Raw genomic sequence first — 18,650 nt, forward strand, 5'->3', positions numbered from 1 at the left:
ACGTGTGCACACTGCAAGCTCTGTGGAAGAGTTTATCTCAAAGACCCTTCTCTGTCATGTGTTCATGGAAGTGTTGACTGCACTATTTTTCCATGCATGGAAATTATGCCTATGCAATGGATGGATGGTGCTGATGCTGGCTACATTTTTGTTCCTATAGCTTCTTGTCCAGAAAGTGGTGAGTCTGCTTTTGAGCCAATAGCTCTTGCTTAGCTTACTGGTCACCAGATAACAAAATGATATGACTCTCTGTCTCTAGGTACCGGTTAGGTGAGAGTGTTTATCAGCTGTGTCAAGGCACAATTCCTTGGTATGTGGAGATTCGTCTTTGTGAAGGTGAGTAGCAAAAATATCAGAGGACCTGAAATAATATGAGCTCTATGTGTTTCTTGGGAGATTTCTGTTTTAGGCCATGTAAGGGGAATAAGAATGTTAGATTCTGTTCTATTAACTTTGTCCACAGTTATAGTTATACGGTTTTGCTGTCTTTCTGCTGTCACCTTTTTCTACTTTAAAGCATAGCAATCATTTAAGTTAAATGTATTTAGTTACTGATTCTCTTTTGTGATTTAGGAGTATAAGAATAATGAGGGCAGTGAGTATATGAGCCAGCATCCTTAATTTTGGGTACACTGTAGTTTAGTGGAGAGAAAGGGGATTGGTGTGGGAGCTGAACTCAGATTCTGCTTCTGCTGCTTATTTGACCATGGGCAATTTATGTAACTTCTTTGAAACTCTAGCCTCTCATCTGTAAAGTTAGCATAAGACTGCAGACTTCAAAGTTATTAGAATTAAATGGTACTATCCCTACTTTGTAGATGAGAAAATGGCCTGTCAACAATTAAATGCTCAATCAACAATAAATATTCTTGGATAACCTGTCATATTACCTCAGTACTCAAAAACGCTTAATTCTATTGCTCTGTGCCTTTGATTTGCCTATTAAAAAGAAGAATTATTATTATTATTATTATTATTTTGCTGAGGAAGATTCACCCTGAGCTAAAATCTGTTGCCAATCTTCCTCTTTTTTTGCTTGAGGAAGATTAGTGCTGAGCTAACATCTGTGCTCATTCTGTATTCTGCATATGGGTTGCCGCCACAACATGGCTGACAAGTAGTGCAGGTCCACACCCAAGATCGGAATATGTGTACCTGGGCTGCTGAAGTGGAGCATGCTGGACTCAACCACTTTCCCATGGAGCCGGCCCCCAGTCTTCCTCTATTTTATATGTGGGTCGTTGCCACAGCATCGCCAATGAGTGCTGTAAAGTCTGTGCCCAGGATCTGAACCCACAAATAAAGGCCACTAAAGCAGAGCACACCAAACTTAACCACCAGGACACGGGGCCAGCCACAAAAGAATTCTTCTTTTAATTAATAATGTACTCCTGGACTTTACTGCCTCACAATATGATATTGCTCTACATGTTCACTTTTTCTTTCTTTTTCTTCTTCTTCTCCCCAAAGCCCCCCAGTACATAGTTGTATATTTTAGTCATAGGTCCTTCTGGTTGTGCTGTATGGGATGCTGCCTCAGCATGGCTTGATGAGTGGTGCCATGTCTGCGCCCAGGATCCAAACCAGCAAAACCCTGGGCCGCTGAAGCGGAGGGCACAGACTTAACCACTCGGCTAGGGGGCCAACCCCTCTACATGTTCACGTTTAATGAAGATTTCCATTACAAAAATCTTTCTTATGAAATCTGTTTAAATTGAATTTTGTATACATAATGAGCCTTGATATAACTCATATCATCCAAACTTGCCCACATCCTCCAGGAGACCTGATAACAACTTATTTATAACCAACTTCATTTCTTTTCTTTGGTGTCTAATACTGGAACAAAATTCTACAGTATTTTCTCATCTCTCCAGAAATCACCTGCCCACCACCCCCTGTTATCTACAATGGGATATACACAGGGATTTCCTCAGAAGACATTCCGTATGGAACTACAGTCACTTACACATGTAACCCCGGGCCAGAGAAAGGAGTGAAATTCAACCTCATTGGGGCGAGCACCATCCATTGTATCAGCAACAATCAAAAGAGGGGCATCTGGAGTGGCCCTGCTCCTCTTTGTAAACTTTCCCTCCCTGCTGTTCAGTGCTCACATGTCCATGTTGCAAATGGATACAAGGTGTCTGGCAAGGAAGCCCCATATTTCTACAACGACACTGTGACATTCAAGTGTGATCATGGATTTACTTTGAAGGGCAGCAGTCAGATTCGTTGCAAAGCCAATAACACCTGGGATCCTGAAATACCAGTTTGTGAAAAAGGTAAAAACCCAATGGGGAAAAAGTGAGGTATTTACTTATTTATTCTTATTTATTATCTCCCACCCAAAACTAGAATCATGTAAAAAGGCAAGGGGACACAGATTACTATCCCATTCCTTCCATTCTGTAATCAAATGTTCTATGTGTGTTCTATATGTTATTTGTGTAAATGCCCCCTTGGGTCTAGGATATATTCAGGGTAGAGAGTGAGAGGACCTTTTTAAAGGTGCCTAGTTCCAGCAAAAGAGCAGAAAGCATTCCGTATTGCACTCGAGCTTCATGATCTTTGACTTAAACGTTTCAGATCGTCTGTTGTCAAATGTTTTATATTTCATGTTCTTGAGTATAGATTCCGTTTTTGTTGGTATTTATGTGGTGAGTTTTCTCTTCAGACTGCCAGCCACCTTCTGGGCTTCACCATGGTCGGCATACGGGTGGAAATAGGGTCCTCTTTGTCTCTGGGATGACAGTAGACTACACCTGTGACCCTGGCTACTTACTTGTGGGAAACAAATCCATTTACTGTATGCCTTCAGGAAATTGGAGTCCTTCTGCCCCTCGGTGTGAAGGTACTTTCAGTTCCAAAGTTGTCTTTCTTTTTGATATCAGGTATATATAAGTAATTACAACTTTGCTCTCTAGAAGCACCGTGTCAGCCGGTGAGACACCAAGAGCTTCCACTTGATTCGCACGTGGTACAAGTCAATACATCCTGCAAAGATGGGTGAGTATGAGATGATCCACTCTGAGAAAGGGTCTCTGCTTCATTTTGTGCATGAATGTTACCCTCAGCTTGTCTCAGTGACTCCCTTTAGAGGTTCTTCTTTGTGACACTCACAGAGAATGCGGGGCTCCAAAGGTCTAACTAGCACCTCTGACTTTTCTATCCTTTCTTGATATGGAAATGGCTTTACTGTGAGTGACTCTATGTCTAAAGTAGTTTTCTTACTTGGAGGGCCAAGAGTCTTAACTCGTCTCTGCTGAAGCTCTTATTTAGAAGTGCCTCTGTATTTGTGGTTTGAGGAGGCTAAGTTGTAGAGATGTGATATTGGGAAGAGGCAATGTATTATAATCCCTCTCTAGGTACCAGTTGACTGGACATGCTTATCGGAAGTGTCAAGATGCTGAGAATGGGGTTTGGTTCCAAAAGATTCCACTTTGTAAAGGTAAGTTAAAAAAAAAAAGTTGTCGGGGCCCGCCTAGTAGCACAGCAGTTAAGTTTGCATGTTCCACTTTGGTGGCCCAGGGTTTGCTGGTTCGGATCCTGGGTGTGGACCTACGCACTGCTTACCAAGCCATGCTTGGCAGGCATCCGACTTCTAAGTAGAGGAAGATGGGCATGGATGTTAGCTCAGGGCCAATCTTCCTCAGCAAAAGTGGAGGATTGGTGGCAGGTGTTAGCCCAGAGCTGGTCTTCCTCAAAAGAAAAAAAAAGTTGTCAGTGGCTTATAGGGGGTTACAGAGGGCAGGCCACTGAAGAACTAGTCTTATGTATACATTCTATCTGTTCTGTCTCAGTGTATGTAAGATAAGAAAAATCTTTCAGTTTTTGGTCACCACTTGCATTGGAAAACAAAGTTGTCAAGTAGGAACTAAGTATTTGCCATATATCTGCTAATTGCTTGAGATAAAAAACAAAACAAGTATGGCTTATATTCCTAGTTAATGGGAACACAGTTGTATTTATTCCTGTCTTAATATTTTACTGTGCTGTTTAAATTTTCTTGAAATGAGTAGGTATTACTCATATAGTCAGAAACCTTATAAAGCTGCTTTAAAGAAAGCACAATCCAGGTTCTAAAATCTAAATAATTTTATAGTTATGTGCAATACATGCAGTTGCATAGTTTTATTTGTGCCTGAATGAAGACTGTCCACCTTGGTGTACCAGCTGAAGTAGAATTTCCTAACTATCTTCTGCAGTTATTCAGTGTCAACCTCCGCCAGTGATTGACAATGGGAGGCTCACAGGTGTGATGGCACAACACTTTCTATATGGAAATGAAGTCTCTTACGCATGTGACCAAGGATTCTATCTTCTGGGACAGAAAAGCATACGATGCATAAGTGATTCTAAAGGACATGGATCTTGGAGTGGACCTCCCCCACAGTGCTTAAAATCTTCTCCTGTGACTCACTGCCCTAACCCAGAAGTCAGACATGGATACAAGCTAAATAACACTCAGTCTTCGTATTCTCACAATGACACAGTATACGTTGCCTGCAATCCTGGCTTTATCATGAATGGCAGTCACTTGATTAGGTGTCATACCAATAACAAATGGGTGCCAGGTATACCAACGTGTATCAAAAAAGGTAAGATAATTTAAGGAATAAAGTATGAGATGTTATACAGAATAAAGAAAAAGGGCTTTGAGTCTGCACTTACCATTCTGCCTAAAAAAAGCATTTAAGCTCAGGCAATTGTTTTGTCTTACAAGATATCTGCCTTGTCTTATCTTCTCATGTAATTGTTTCTTACATTTCCTTTCGAAATGCGTTGAGCAAAAGTACATGACAGGATAATGGTTAACTTCCAAGTTTATGGAGTCTCCAAAATTTATTCTTTTTATTAATTTACAATAAGAAAAATACACATGTTTTTTGGGGGGCAAATGTTTGGCAGTAATATTGCTTGATATTTAAGGCTGTGGTACTAGCCCAAAAGAGAACTTTGGGTCTTCTGGAGAATGAAGCTGGCCTTCAAACCCACTGCATTGTCTTTCTTATAATTTTAGTTATCATTTGGCAGTTTTAGTCCTGTCAGTGACTGTCTACAAAAGAGGCTGCCAATTGGCGACCCAAGAACTGAATTCAGCTCACCAGAACTGTTTTCTTTGCCCAGCATAGTAGTCTAATTTAAGTGAAACCAATCTCTAGAGCCCAAAATAAACAGTGAACCTGTGATACAGTGAGGCCCTGCTTTGCTTTCCTGCCAGGCACCCATAGCTTGACCTTGGCAGTGGGCTGCCATTTTTAGAAGGACAGGTACTCTCTGATTGGCCATGTCTGGTGGCTTCACTTTCTAGCTCCTGTAGGTATTTGAGTGTGTGACCCTTAAACTACAGCCTCTCTGCTATTGAAAGAAAAAAGAAAAGAATACTGTTGGCTGATAGATTACCATGTGGGTTTCAACCATTGAGGTTTCATTATCTTACTTTTGATATTTTTCTTCAGATCATATACAATATGTGTAGGCAATGCAAATCTCTGTCCAGTGCTGCTTGGTTTGGGTGGAATGAATATTTTTGGGTACCAATTAGTTGGCTTGTTGCCTGCCTTTTTTCTGTATTCCTATCACCCACAGATAGTGTTGGCAATGTGTTCCTCTGTGCTAAATTAAAGATCCTTTTTTATTGGTGTCTAGCCGTCTCAGATTGTCAACCTCCAGATAGGATCCCCAATGGGAATTATACTGCTACAGACATAGTTCGATTTTCTCCTGGAGTATCAATCCTGTACAGCTGTGATGAAGGCTATCTGCTGGTTGGAGAGGCACTCCTTGTTTGTACACAAGAGGGAACCTGGAGCCAACCTGCCCCTTTTTGTAAAGGTGCATTCTCTATTTTTATTTGTATTTTTAAATCAAATTTGTCCCAAATAGATATATTCAGCAAGTACTTTCAACTTAAAATAGCCAAATAAATGCATTAATTGGATTAATTTAATTGGCTTAATATATTGATTAATCTATATATCACAAAATAAGAAAAATGAAGGGTATAGTCTATCTGATGAATGATCACTTATGTAGGCATTTAAATATAGGATGTTGAAGGACTTATGTAAATTAAACAACTGAAGTACAGGCTGAATTTACACTGTGGTTACAGTTACGATAAGTGTGCATTTAACAAAATACTAGTAAAAAGCACAATGACCTATTTCCTCTGAGTCGTGGTGCAATTATGGGTATTTTTAAATAAAAGTTTCAGAATGTCATTTTCATTATGAGATCATATTCATATGAAATATGAACAGTGAGTTAGTCTCTAATATTTGTTGAACACTGTTTACATGTGCCAGAGACTGTGCACAGCACTGTGCATGCATTATCTCATTTAATCTTCATGAGAATCATATGAAGTTGGTGCCATTATTATTCCTATTTTATAGATGAGGTCTCAGTAGAATGGAGAGATTTATAACTCACCCAAAGTCACACAGCTAGGAAGTCCTAGAGTCAGGATTCAAATCCAAAATCTCACACGATTGACCTCTATGCTGAAAAGATAAAAGAAGAAATGAGGAAGCATGTACATGTATGAAGAATTAGAGAATAAGAGTAGAAGCTGATGAGACAGGAATTCAGAATTCTTAATGTTACCCATTCAGCCCACACCATTTCTGTAAGAAGCCATTAAAATTATCTAACACCATTAGTTTAGAAACTAAAGTATAAAGAAGGAAAATAATCTGGTTTAAATTACCTGGAGGTTATTGAGATAGGTGGCTGACACTGAAAGATTCTGTCTAGGATATCATTCTGTGTTATTTCATTGAGGGTTTACTTACTGAGAATGAACTGAATTGGTTTCATACACCTTTTCATCAAGGACAGTATCTGCTTCCTTGGTAAAAGGCCAAAATATGACCCAGCTTCAATTAGATTCCTTTAATTGCAGAGGTAAACTGTAGCTTCCCAGAGCACATGACTGGAATGCAAAAGGGGCTGGAGCCTGGGAAAATGTATCAGTATGGAGCTATCGTCACTTTGGAGTGTGAAGATGGGTATACCCTGGAAGGCAGTCCCCAGAGCCAGTGCCAGGATGATCACGGATGGAACCCTCCCCTGGCTGTTTGCAGATCACCAAGTGAGTGCATAGGACTTCACTGCAGCTCGTCCTTGTCTCACTAGAGAGAAGAGAGTGAGGGGTATCCCTCAATGTTAAGGACTCCTGGGTCTTAAATTAACATACGTCTGTGACCGATGGTACAATAACATACTAATTTGAAGTTGGTGGGCTATTCTAGACAAAGCAAAACTTTCTGAGGAGGGAGGAAGTAAAGAAAGAAAATAGAGAGGGGCACTAACTTAAAAGGTGCAAAACTAACAACTTTACATTTTGAAAGCAGTTGCTGCTGAGACTTCCTTACTGCTGAATCTCGATTCATAAGTGCTTAGCAATTTGACAGAGACCTGCAAAAGTATGTTAACCAACCTGTTATAACAGTTACTCTTTGCCTTCTAACCTAAGAAATCCCTGATGATAAAGTTGAGTATACTGGTTTTTCTTATGGGTGAACTACCCCAACTTAATTAAAGTGAAAAATTTTCTAAAGTCCAATAAATTGTTACATAAGAAATGAAGGAAGAGTGGGTATAAGCCAGGATTCCCATACATCTTCTTAAATAGATGTAGAGAGAAGGGAGCTCAGTGTTAACTTCCGGGACGTCACCATGGGACCTTGGGCTACACTGAATCATGCAACTAGACTAATATTTTCTTGATTTTGTATTCTCCTTAGGCTCATTTGCTCCTCTTCTTTTTTGTGGTAAGTTTTCTTAAATACTTGAAGAAAAGTTCTAATGATGTTTTATAAATATATATATATAAAATTTGAAGCCCTACATTCTGCCTGAGTGTTCATTATTTTCACTTTAAATCATAAGAAATTACCTTTTTTGGTGTTTTAAGGATCTTTTAATGTGCACTTCATATTACAAACTGTCACTTTGGGATAGAGTTGAATAAATGATTTAAATAGCCAGCTATTCCAAGTTTTTAAGTTGAAAGTTTAGTTTATATTAACTCTCGGTCTTTTTTTTTTTTTTTTCAAAGGTTGGCACCTGAGCTAACATCTGTCAGCAATCTTTCTTTTTCTTCCCTTCTTCCTTTTCTTCTTCTTCTTCTCCTCCTCCTCCTCCACCTCCTCCACCTCCTCCACCTCCTCCTCCTCCTCCTCCTCCTCCACCTCCTCCACCTCCTCCACCTCCTCCACCTCCTCCACATCCTCCTCCTCCTCCACCTCCTCCACCTCCTCCTCCTCCTTCTTCCTTTTCTTCTTCTTCTTCTCCTCCTCCTCCTCCTCCTCCACCTCCTCCTCCTCCTCCACCTCTTCCTCCTCCACCTCTTCCACCTCTTCCTCCTCCACCTCCTCCTCCACCTCCTCCTCCTCCTCCACCTCCTCCTCCTCCTCCTCCTCCTTCTTCCTGTTCTTCCTCAGCTTCTCCTCCTTCCCCTCCTTCTCCTCTTTCTTCTTCTTCCCAAATCCCCAAAGTGCCCCCAGTACATAGTTGTATATTCTAGTTGCAGGTCCTACTAGTTGTGTTATGTGGGACGCCACCTCAGCAGGGCCTGATGAGCAGTGCCATGTCCGCACCCAGGATCCAAACCAGTGAAACCCTGGGCCACCAAAGCAGAGTGCATGAGCTTAACCACTGGCCGTGGGGCGGGCCCAGCTCTTGGTGTTTTGCATGATCTGGTGCAATCAAAATAGGCTGGTTTATTCTGCAGTAGCAAAATATATTTCACAACTGATAGTTAAATGTTGTTATGCAAAGTCATGGGATCCTGATCTTATCCTAGTAACAAGAATATTATTAATGAAACCGAAAGAAACAGAAATACTCAACAGAGACTTGACTGGAACCCTGTGGTCAGATGCTTGGTGCTTTGATTAAATGTGGACGGGATTAAATCAGAAAAACCTTAAGCCCGAGTATGATTACTCAGGAATTCAATATTTATATGCCTGAGAAAGGATAAGTATAAAAGTCACATAACATTTTCCCCACCACTCGGAGTAGGCCCCACAATCACTTCAAAACAATATAGTTATATTTTTCTGGCATTTGATACTTGCTGTTTTGTTTTCTAGGTCTTTCTGCAGGGCTAGTATTTCTTATCTTCTTGATCAGTGTCGCCTTATGCATGATACTCAAACACAAAGAACGGTAAGTTCAATGCATGCTTGATTTAAATGCACAAAAGATTTGGCTTTTTGCCTTGAACTAAACACATAAGCACAAGTTATATGAAATGAATATTGCAATGTGATAACTGGAGTAAGGTGTCTTGTGCTATATAGAAGGAAGCAATCTACATAAGAACTTAAAAGATATCAAACACTTATTTTGTTTGAATGATGTTTATTCAGATGATACAATATAAAAAATTTAGAAAACAGAAAGAAAAAAGTTCCCGTGGTAACAACTGCGAATATTTTGGTATATTTGTATCTGATTTTTTCTTATTTTCTTTCTCTTTTTCTCTTTTTAAACTGAAATTTTAGCCTAATAGTCTCCTGCCTTAAGTGTTTTTTTCATTTGGCGTAATGTACATATTTTTGTCTTTAAATCATATTTTCATTTTAGTTACTTAATAGCATATTGTTCTACTGTATATATTTCTTTATTGTGGAAATTTGAGGTTGCTTCCACATTTATTTTGTTAATAAATAAAGATACCAAAAACACCTTTGAATAAACCTTTTTCCACATCTACTTATTTCCTTAGCATATATTTCCAGAATTGCTAGGGATAAAGTGTATGAACAGTTAAGATGCTTAATCAATATTGCCAAATGACTTTCCAGAAAGTTTGTTCCAACTTGATCATATATCAAGTAATTAATATAGCTGGATATGTTGTGTTTCTGGACTTCTTTTTCTGCTTTATTGATCTGTCTTTTCTTCCATCACAAACCACTTTGTGTTTAATCAGTATTGCTTTTAGTTTTATAATATTTGGTAGGGCAAGAATCCCCTCACTATAATTTTTTAGGACTTTCCTCTTCATTCTCTTCTCTTTGTTCTTAATGGTGATTTTTAGATCATTTGTCACTTTCTAAAAACAGATATGTTGTGGTTGTATTTAAGTCTTTAGACTGATTTGTGAGAAATTGGCATCTTATCTGTAATGTCATCCCCTTCAGAAACATACAAGTCCTTTCTATTAGTTCAAGTAATCTTTTCTCTTACTCAGTTGCTTTTATGACTTCTTAAATATTTACTAGATTTCTATGTTGTGTTATATTATTTTTATTATCCAGAAATTAGATATACTTTTACATTTTATTTTTAATTTATTAAGTTTTTTAAACATTTGAATCCATAAAGTAATGTTAGGTGATATTTGGTGGGGAGATAATCAAATGGTCAGAACTTGGGAATTTTGATCAGAAAAAGTTCCACAATTGAGGAGACGTTCAGGTGAGCCTCAAGAGAGTGTAGACAAGGAGAGAAAGGTATTCGAAGTAGAAGGAGCAGTTTGAATAGGACCCAGAGGCTTGTCACTCTGTTGTATATTGTAAGAACTACATAAGTAATTTGACACGACTAGGAAATAGTGTGTGTGATGGTGATTGAAGGTGAAAGTGACATAGATTTAGATGAAGGCATGGTGTAAAAGATCCCTCTGACACATAAATCTTGTGGAAATTACAGAATCTTCTAATATGTGCAAAGGATACATTCTTAACAAATGATACCATCAATATCAGCCTGGGCATGTTCTGTGTGCATAGATTCTTCAGTCTATGTACAGGCTAGTGTTAGGGAGGATAATCAGGTGAAGTCTCAAGTCTCAGGTAACTTCCAATGGGGGATGACCAATCACGTCACCTCAAAGATGTCACCCTAAAACTCCGGCAAAATTACTTACATGCCAAGCTACCTGGATCTAGTGCTATCTGATTACATTGTTCATGGTTGTTTAATGCCTAGTTTAGGCATCAGACATGAAGGGCTAACTTGAGATTATGTAATGATGGCATCCATGAACCTGAGTAGTTTGTTATTAGCATGGGAGACCCAGAGCATGGCAGGTCTTGCAAGCGTCTACAGTTGGGATGCACTTTAGATTGTAGTGTTTACACATAATTGTAGTGTTTGCCACATAATCCTGGTTTTATGAATGACTTCAGGAGAGAGGGCATTCTATGACTAAATAAAATTGGGGAATACTGCATACTATATTTTTCTCATGGAGATTCGCAATGACCATGAAAATATTTAAAGTCCTACAATAAAGAAGCCTGTTTAATTTTTTTTAAAACCAGAGTTTCCCAAACTAATTGGACCGCAGAACTCTTTTTCTCACAAGATGCTTTTAACATGCATGGAAATAATATTTCATTTAACAGTCTTTCGGGAAATCTAGGAAAGTGGCCAGGAGCTAGATCATCAGAAGCCTTGTATGCCATGACAAGGAGTTAGTGTTTATCCTGTAGGATCTTAAGTGAGGAAATATATGTTTGGATTTGCATTTTCAAAAGAAGGAATAGGATTGACCTCTCAACCAAAGCAGCAGTGGTGGGGATCAAGAGGATGGAACAGATATAGAGGCATCTTCACTATTAAGAAGATAGGATTTCTAGGACTTAGTGACTTTCTGAATATGGGGAGATGGGGACACAAGGAATGACTCACATGGAGGTCACTGGATGGATCCAGTTCATCACAAGAAGAGAGGGGCAGGTTGGTGGGGAAAGATGATGAGTTCGGTTCTGACCTGTTACTTTGAGGCACCCATGATGTAGGACTCAAGAGAGGGGCTTGGACTCAGGTAGGTGACATTTAAATTGCAGTTGAAGCCTTGGGACCAACAAGAGCATAAAAGGTAAAAATAGTGATAAGAAAAGATCTCAGAAGGACAATAATGCTTACGTGTTTTATAAGGCAGGAGGGGAAGGAATAGTCAGAGCTAAGAGGAAAGCTGGGAGAGAGGAGTTTCACAGAATTCAAGGGAGAAAACGGTCTCAAGAAAAAAAAAATAGGGATGGCATTTGCATCGCTTTCCTCACAGGAAGTTAGAAGATAATTTTAGCCAAGAGTAATTAGAAATTTAAATAAATAGAAAATGTGGTCTCTATCTCTTTCCTTCATGCTACTAAGTTTGCTATCAGAGCATTGCATGTATAGGAACATTTGCAAACTTTGGGAATGCCTACAAGCGCAAATAATTCATAATGTTCCAGTCTGTTTATTATTAAGTTTTTTAACATTAATATATCATATACTATATACAAGTGCCTCAACTGATACAAACCAACTTGATTAGACTAAATTCCTAAGCATCACTCACTTGTTTTATTTACATTTTCTAACCGACTTCAACTCATTTTCTGATAGTTGTTATAGACATTTGAGTTGCCTTAAATACTATTTGTAAATGCAATGAGTAATAATTCACTGAAAAGTAGATGTCTAGTGACAAAATTAAATATTTTTAAAAGCCATCCAAACATTTTAAAGAGAGACTATACTATCCTCTAGTCTTCTAAGATATTTTAATAAAACATAAATCTCACTTTGACCTAAAAATGACCATTTTATGATATTCTTAACGTATCTTCCTATAAGCTGACCTCTTAAATATGGTAGTGAGTGATATGCTATAAGTACCCTTATCAGTAATCTTTCTCCCCAAGCATTTTTGTAATACTTTATTTCAGAATTCTACATGATAGAATAATCACATTTTATTGTCCTTCGCTAATTGTGGCAAAGTGGTTTTAGAAGCAAAGTACATGTGCTTCCAAAAAGTAAAAAAATGTCCTCTTAAAAATCATTTAAAGCTTTTAGTGCTGTATGACTATGTAAGGATTTCAAATTAAATATAAAATATAAAAATTTCCTTTTAAATTAGATGGGAAGATCGTGTCCCCAAAAGGTAAATTTATGATCATATCCTAAAATAAAAGCTTCTTTTGGATTTTTTTTCAAACTGGGGGTCATAGTTATTAGTCATTAAGAATCCTGGATCTGAGGTAAAAGTGCCTAATATTAACTTCTGATTTGGATATGTAGCAGCCTAGCAACTTGTATATTTTTATGGGCCTTTCAAAAAAGTGGGGATTTTAGTGATTACTTCATAGGATACTTAGAACAATAAAATGACATCATTCTTGAAAAGTGTTGGGGATTATGGAAAGCAAACAACTGTTACATCTTAATAGTAATCACGGCCAATGGGTAAAGATTTTACTTTTTTCTTCTTTCTTCCATTTAGCAATTATTATACAAATACAGGCCATAAAGAAGATATTCATTTAGAAGCAAAAGAAGTATATTCTATTGATCCATACAACCCAGCAAGCTAATCAGAAGACAAACTGGTATCTAATGAAATTGAAACATTCTTATTAATTTATTTGTCAAAATTTCTTCAATTTATATTTATTAATAAGCATAGTACTAAATGTCTATGGTTCTATTGCATAAGTCTTTAGTAATCATGCATAGAAATTAACTTAACTTACCTACTTCATATTGCAAAATAATGTCCTGGCTTTTAAAAATTCATTCATCCATTCAACAAATACTTAAATAAATAGCAAAATAATTAATAATAAAATAAATAAGAAGATCATAAGTATTACGGAGTGAAATAAAGCAGGAGAAGGGGATAGAGAGGGCCAGGTATTTGGAAGGGAAGTCCTCCCTAAGAAAATGGCATTTGAGCAAAGACTAGAGTGAAGTAAGGGGCTAGCCACATGGGGGAAAAACATTCCAGGGAGAAGAAACAGCAAGTGCACAGACCGACCATAATGTGGTGTGTGCCTGCTGTGTGGGAGGCACAGCAAGGAGGCCTGTTGTGGCTTGGTATGGACTGACTGAGGGAGAAAGAGGTAGAGGTGAAATCAGAGAGGTAAGGGGAGGAGGGTGAGGGTGATCAATCATATGGAATATGCTAGGTCATTTTAATGAGCTTGGTGTTTACTCTGAGATGGGAACTATTGGAGGGTTTTAAGTGGAGGAACAAATGATCACCTCAACTGCTGTGTTAAGAAGAGAGGGTAGGAAGCCAAGGACAGAAGATGGGGAATCAGTGAGGACTCTCACAATATAATCCAGGCAAGATGTGAGTGGCTACCACCAGGCTGGTGAGAAGAGGTCAGATTCTGCATGCATTTTTAAGATAGTGACAGTAAGACTTGCTGACACTTTGTATCAGAATATGAGACAAAGGGAGGGGTCAATGATGATGCCAGAGTTTTTTGGCCTGAGCAACTGGAAGGATAGAATTGCCATTAATTAAGAAGACCGAGAATGTGAAAAGGAAGATTGGGGAGAAAAACCAGGAGTTCCACTTTGGAGATGTTAAGTGTGAAATATCTAGTAGACATCTAAGTAGAAGTGTCAAGAAGGCAGTTGGATATACAAGTCTGTATTTCAAGGATTAGGTCCAGTTTCAAGATTCAAATTTGGGCCTTGTCAGTGTCTGGATGTACATAATAATGAGACCGAATAAGATCACCCAGCGGGTAAGAGAGCCTAGGGAATAGAAAAAGTCCAAGTGTAGAGCCTTGAATCCTCCAACATTAGGAGTCATGGAGTGAGAGGGAACAAAGGAACAAAGAGGCAGCCTCTGATACAAGAGAAAAACCCAGAGTGTGGTGTTCCAGAAGTCATGTGAAGAAAGAATTTTAAGGAGGAGGGAGTGATCAACCCCGTCAAATGCTGCTGGTAGATCCAGAAAGATGAGTAGTGAAAACTGACTCGTATTTAGCAGCACAGAATGTGTTGGTGAACTTGACAAGAGCAGTTTTGGTGGAGAGGAAGGAAGCAAAACCCTGACTGAAGTGAGCTTAAGAGATATTAATTACAGACAACTCTTTCAAGGAGTTTTTCTAGAAAGAGGAGTAGATAAGTAGAGTGATGGCAAGAGTGGGAAGTAAATCGGGAAATATTTTTTAAGCATGGGGAGATCGCAGCTATGCTGCATTTCCTGTATGGTGATAGGAATGAGCTAGTATGTAGGGGGAAATGATGGCAGGAAAGAAAAGGAATTGCTGGAGCAATATCTAGGTAACCTAGAAGGAATGGGATCTACTGCTGAACCAGGGCAGTAGTAGACCTTAGATAGGAGAGTGGCCTTAGTAACAGGAGGGAAGAGGCAGCATGTATGGATGCAGATGAAGGCAGGTGGGGAGATGTGAAAGTGAATGTATGTGTGGAATGCTCGTGTTTTCTCAGTGAGTAGAAGTAAAATGATTGGCTCAGAGGGAGATTGGGAAAGGAGATGTTAAGGATTTAAAGAGAAAGGAGAAGGCATTAAGTAGTCACCATGAGAGATTGGGACTGAATGAATGATAGGGAGTATAGAGAGGTTGACAGGCAACATGAAGGGTCCACCTGAGGTTCCCCGGAGAAATGGAGGTGAATATTTGAACACTTACTATGCCCAAGGATTATGCTGAGGGTCTTTCAGATTTATCTCATTTAGTACTCACTACAACACTGAAAAGTATTATTCCAAGATAATACCAAGGTGAGCACATAAAATCCAAGATGAGAAAGCCAAGGCCAAAAGGTTCTCTTGGCCAAGGTCTCAGGGTCAGTAATTAGCAAAGTTAGAATTCAAGCTCAAATCTCACTTCCAACTGCTTTCTCCTATGTAATCTATAAATATAAAATAAAGATACCACCTCTGTCCTCTTGGAGCTTATTTTAGTAAGAGAAATAAGACATAGACATATAATGTAAGATTATGTGCCATAAAGAAGATGCAGAAAAACTGCTGGGGCAGTTGAGGAAGGAAAAGTGACTTGCTTCTGTCAAGTCATAGAAAAGGGAAGAGGAGAACAGGGGAGACCATGCCAGAGTGACCTCTAAACCCACACCTGTGGGGGGTCCAAAGTAAAGCTATTACATAAATATTTGTTGAATGAATATGTGAATGAGTATGAGACTGTTGCTCCAATTTCTCCCTTATTTATTTTAATTCATATTTGTCAATATAAAATTTAATTATTTTTTGCTACAGATCATGTTCTTTGAAGAAGGACCTCTTAACAGAATGATATCTTCTAATAGGCTTGATGCGTTATTGGTTATAGCATTTATAATTGGTATATAGAGAGAATGTTAACACTCCCATTATTTAGACTTTGAGTTGCACCACTGCTATTCATGCTGCCTCCTAATCAGCAGTTATCTATTTCAGTGTGCTTTGTTGCTTGGAATCCAACTGAATATTGGTTGGAAAGAAACCACTCCATCATCGGCAAGTCTACTTGTATGCTCTCAACATCAGTGAAATGATTTCATAAGCTATAACTTCCTCTATGCACTTATTCTCAAGCAGAACAAAGAAACTTTGCTTAATGATCAATATGGGAGTCCAGTTTCATTGCCCGAGCTCTTCAAGGACTTTCTGAAGCCTCACTTGTGCCTGGAGCCAGACTATGGCGGAAACAATTACATAGCTCTGAAGTTGTCACCTTTTTAAGGAAGGCACTAAAAAGAGCTGTCCTGGTATCTAGACTCTTCTTTTTGTAATCAGCACACTTACTGCTATCATATATGTTTGGTTATAATGTGGTTTTAGTTATTTAAGCAAAATATGAAGTATTTCTTCTCATTATCATGGGCATACCTCTACTGGGAAGTCTGATTTTATTTCCATAGTGGCATCCTTCTCTGATATGGTTAAACATTTCTCTTTTATTTCCACTTTGTTTGAGTTTTTTTTCACAATATATACTTTGCCTTTCCATAATCACTCAGTAATTACAATTTGTACAATTTTTTTTAAATTATGTGAGTCAAATTTTAATTTTAAGGTTCTGGTGTACAATTCAAGCTTTGGATGATTCCTTGGCAGTTTTGTCGGAAGCTCTAGTTGCTTGTAACATGTCATTTAATACTGTGTACATTAGTCATTCAAATAAATTTTATCGTAAAAAATACTTGCCTTATGTGATTTTTTTTTCCTGGAGTCAATGAACTCTTGAATAATAGACATAGTCTTAAGGTTTTAGAGTTCCTGATTTAACATTTATGCCCACTACTGGATCCCACTACTTCATCATTTTAGCCAAACTCTCAACCCACAAACTCAATTCCTTCCTCCTCAAGACTTTCTCTTCTATTTGTCTAGCCAACATCTTCCGCCAGCTCATTTCCCCTCTCCCACCACACTCTAAATCCAGTTGTCAATTTTCGCTGCTCCAGAATTTAAACTGTTGAGAAAATAAAGTCTTGTTCACTGGCTACCACAGATTTACTCTCCCTGTCTTCACCTAGACTATGTATACTGTTTGACATCTTTTTTTATTTTTTCAATTGTGGTAAAAAACATAGAACATAAAATCTACCATCTTAATCATTTTTAAGCGTACAGTTAAGTGTTCAGTATATTCACATTGTTATGCAGCAGATCTCCAGAATTTTTCATCCTACAAAATTGAAATGCTATACCTACTAAACAATAACTCCACATTCCCCTCTCCCTCCAGCCCCTGGTAACTACCATATACTTTCTGTTTCTATGAATTTGACTACTTTAGATACCTCATTTAAGTGGAACCATACAGTATTTGTCTTTTTGTGACTGGTTTATGTGACACTCAACATAATATCCTCAAGGTTCATCCATGTTGTAGCATGTGTCAGAATTCCCTTCCTTTTTCAGGCTTAATAATATTTTATTGCATGTATATACAACATTTTGTTTATTCATCTGTTGATGGACATTTAGGTTGTTTTTACCTCATGGCTGTTGTGAACAATGCTGCTATGAACACAGGTTTGCAAATATCTCTTTGAGATATTGCTTTCAATTCTTTTGGATATATACCCAGAAGTGGGATGCTGTTCAGCATCTTTTATTCATTCACAGTCAGTACCATTTTCTGTCTTTTTTTTTGTTTTTAAAAAACAACTTTATTGAGATATACTTCACATACCACACAATTCACTCATTTAAGTCGTGCAATTCAATGGCGTTTAGTATGTCCACAGAGTTGTGGAACTCTCACCACAATCAATTTTAGAACATTTTCGTTACCTATTAGCTGTCACTCTCCACCCCCCTTCATCCTCTCAGCCCTAGGCAATCACTAATCTACTTTCTGTCTCTATAGATTTGCCTGTTCTAGACATTTCAGATAAATGAAATAATACAATACATTGTCTTTTGTGAACAGTTAGTACCATTTTCATTTCTCCAAATTATCTGTTTATGCAACTCCAGCCATCCACTCTAGTCTACCTTCATCTTTACCCTATTCTCCTTCCTTCTCTTAGTAGATAATGAAAATATCATGGGGTAACTCTCTCAATTTTCCTGTCCCTCAACCTCCAGGTTTATCTATATCCACTCCTACTTATCCTCATTTCTATCTTCTACTTTTCACAGACTATGCTGTTCTCTTCTCATCTCTTTCTGTTTCTTCCAGGACACTGCTCCATCAGTTATGTCCTTTTTCATCACTGGCTCCTTCTTTCTACCTACAAACCTGCTTAAGCCAGAACCCATTCAGCTGCAAGTGACAGAAATTCATCTCACACTGGCTTAGACCAAAAAGGAATTTTATTATATCACAGGACTGAAAAGACCAAGGGTACAGCTGGCTTCAGTCAAAATAAGAATTAAATTCAAATCATATCCTCAGGAATCTGTTCTATCTCCTGGT

The 18,650-nt window shown here is 38.2% G+C and overlaps 1 protein-coding gene across 1 annotated transcript in view; it reads left to right on the forward strand.

Moving 5' to 3' along the window:
* The window catches only part of CR1 (complement C3b/C4b receptor 1 (Knops blood group)), a 129,405-nt gene that overhangs the window by 4,211 nt on the left and 106,544 nt on the right, over positions 1-18,650 (forward strand). Inside the window, exons 8-13 of the mRNA XM_046681868.1 lie at positions 260-336; positions 1,878-2,285; positions 2,678-2,854; positions 2,928-3,009; positions 3,369-3,451; positions 4,209-4,398. Of these exons, the coding sequence (XP_046537824.1) occupies positions 260-336; positions 1,878-2,285; positions 2,678-2,854; positions 2,928-3,009; positions 3,369-3,451; positions 4,209-4,398 (1,017 nt within the window). The remainder of the gene's footprint in view (positions 1-259; positions 337-1,877; positions 2,286-2,677; positions 2,855-2,927; positions 3,010-3,368; positions 3,452-4,208; positions 4,399-18,650) is intronic.

The sequence above is a fragment of the Equus quagga genome, chromosome 13 (genome assembly GCF_021613505.1).
Source record: "Equus quagga isolate Etosha38 chromosome 13, UCLA_HA_Equagga_1.0, whole genome shotgun sequence".
Taxonomy (NCBI): Eukaryota; Metazoa; Chordata; class Mammalia; order Perissodactyla; family Equidae; genus Equus; species Equus quagga.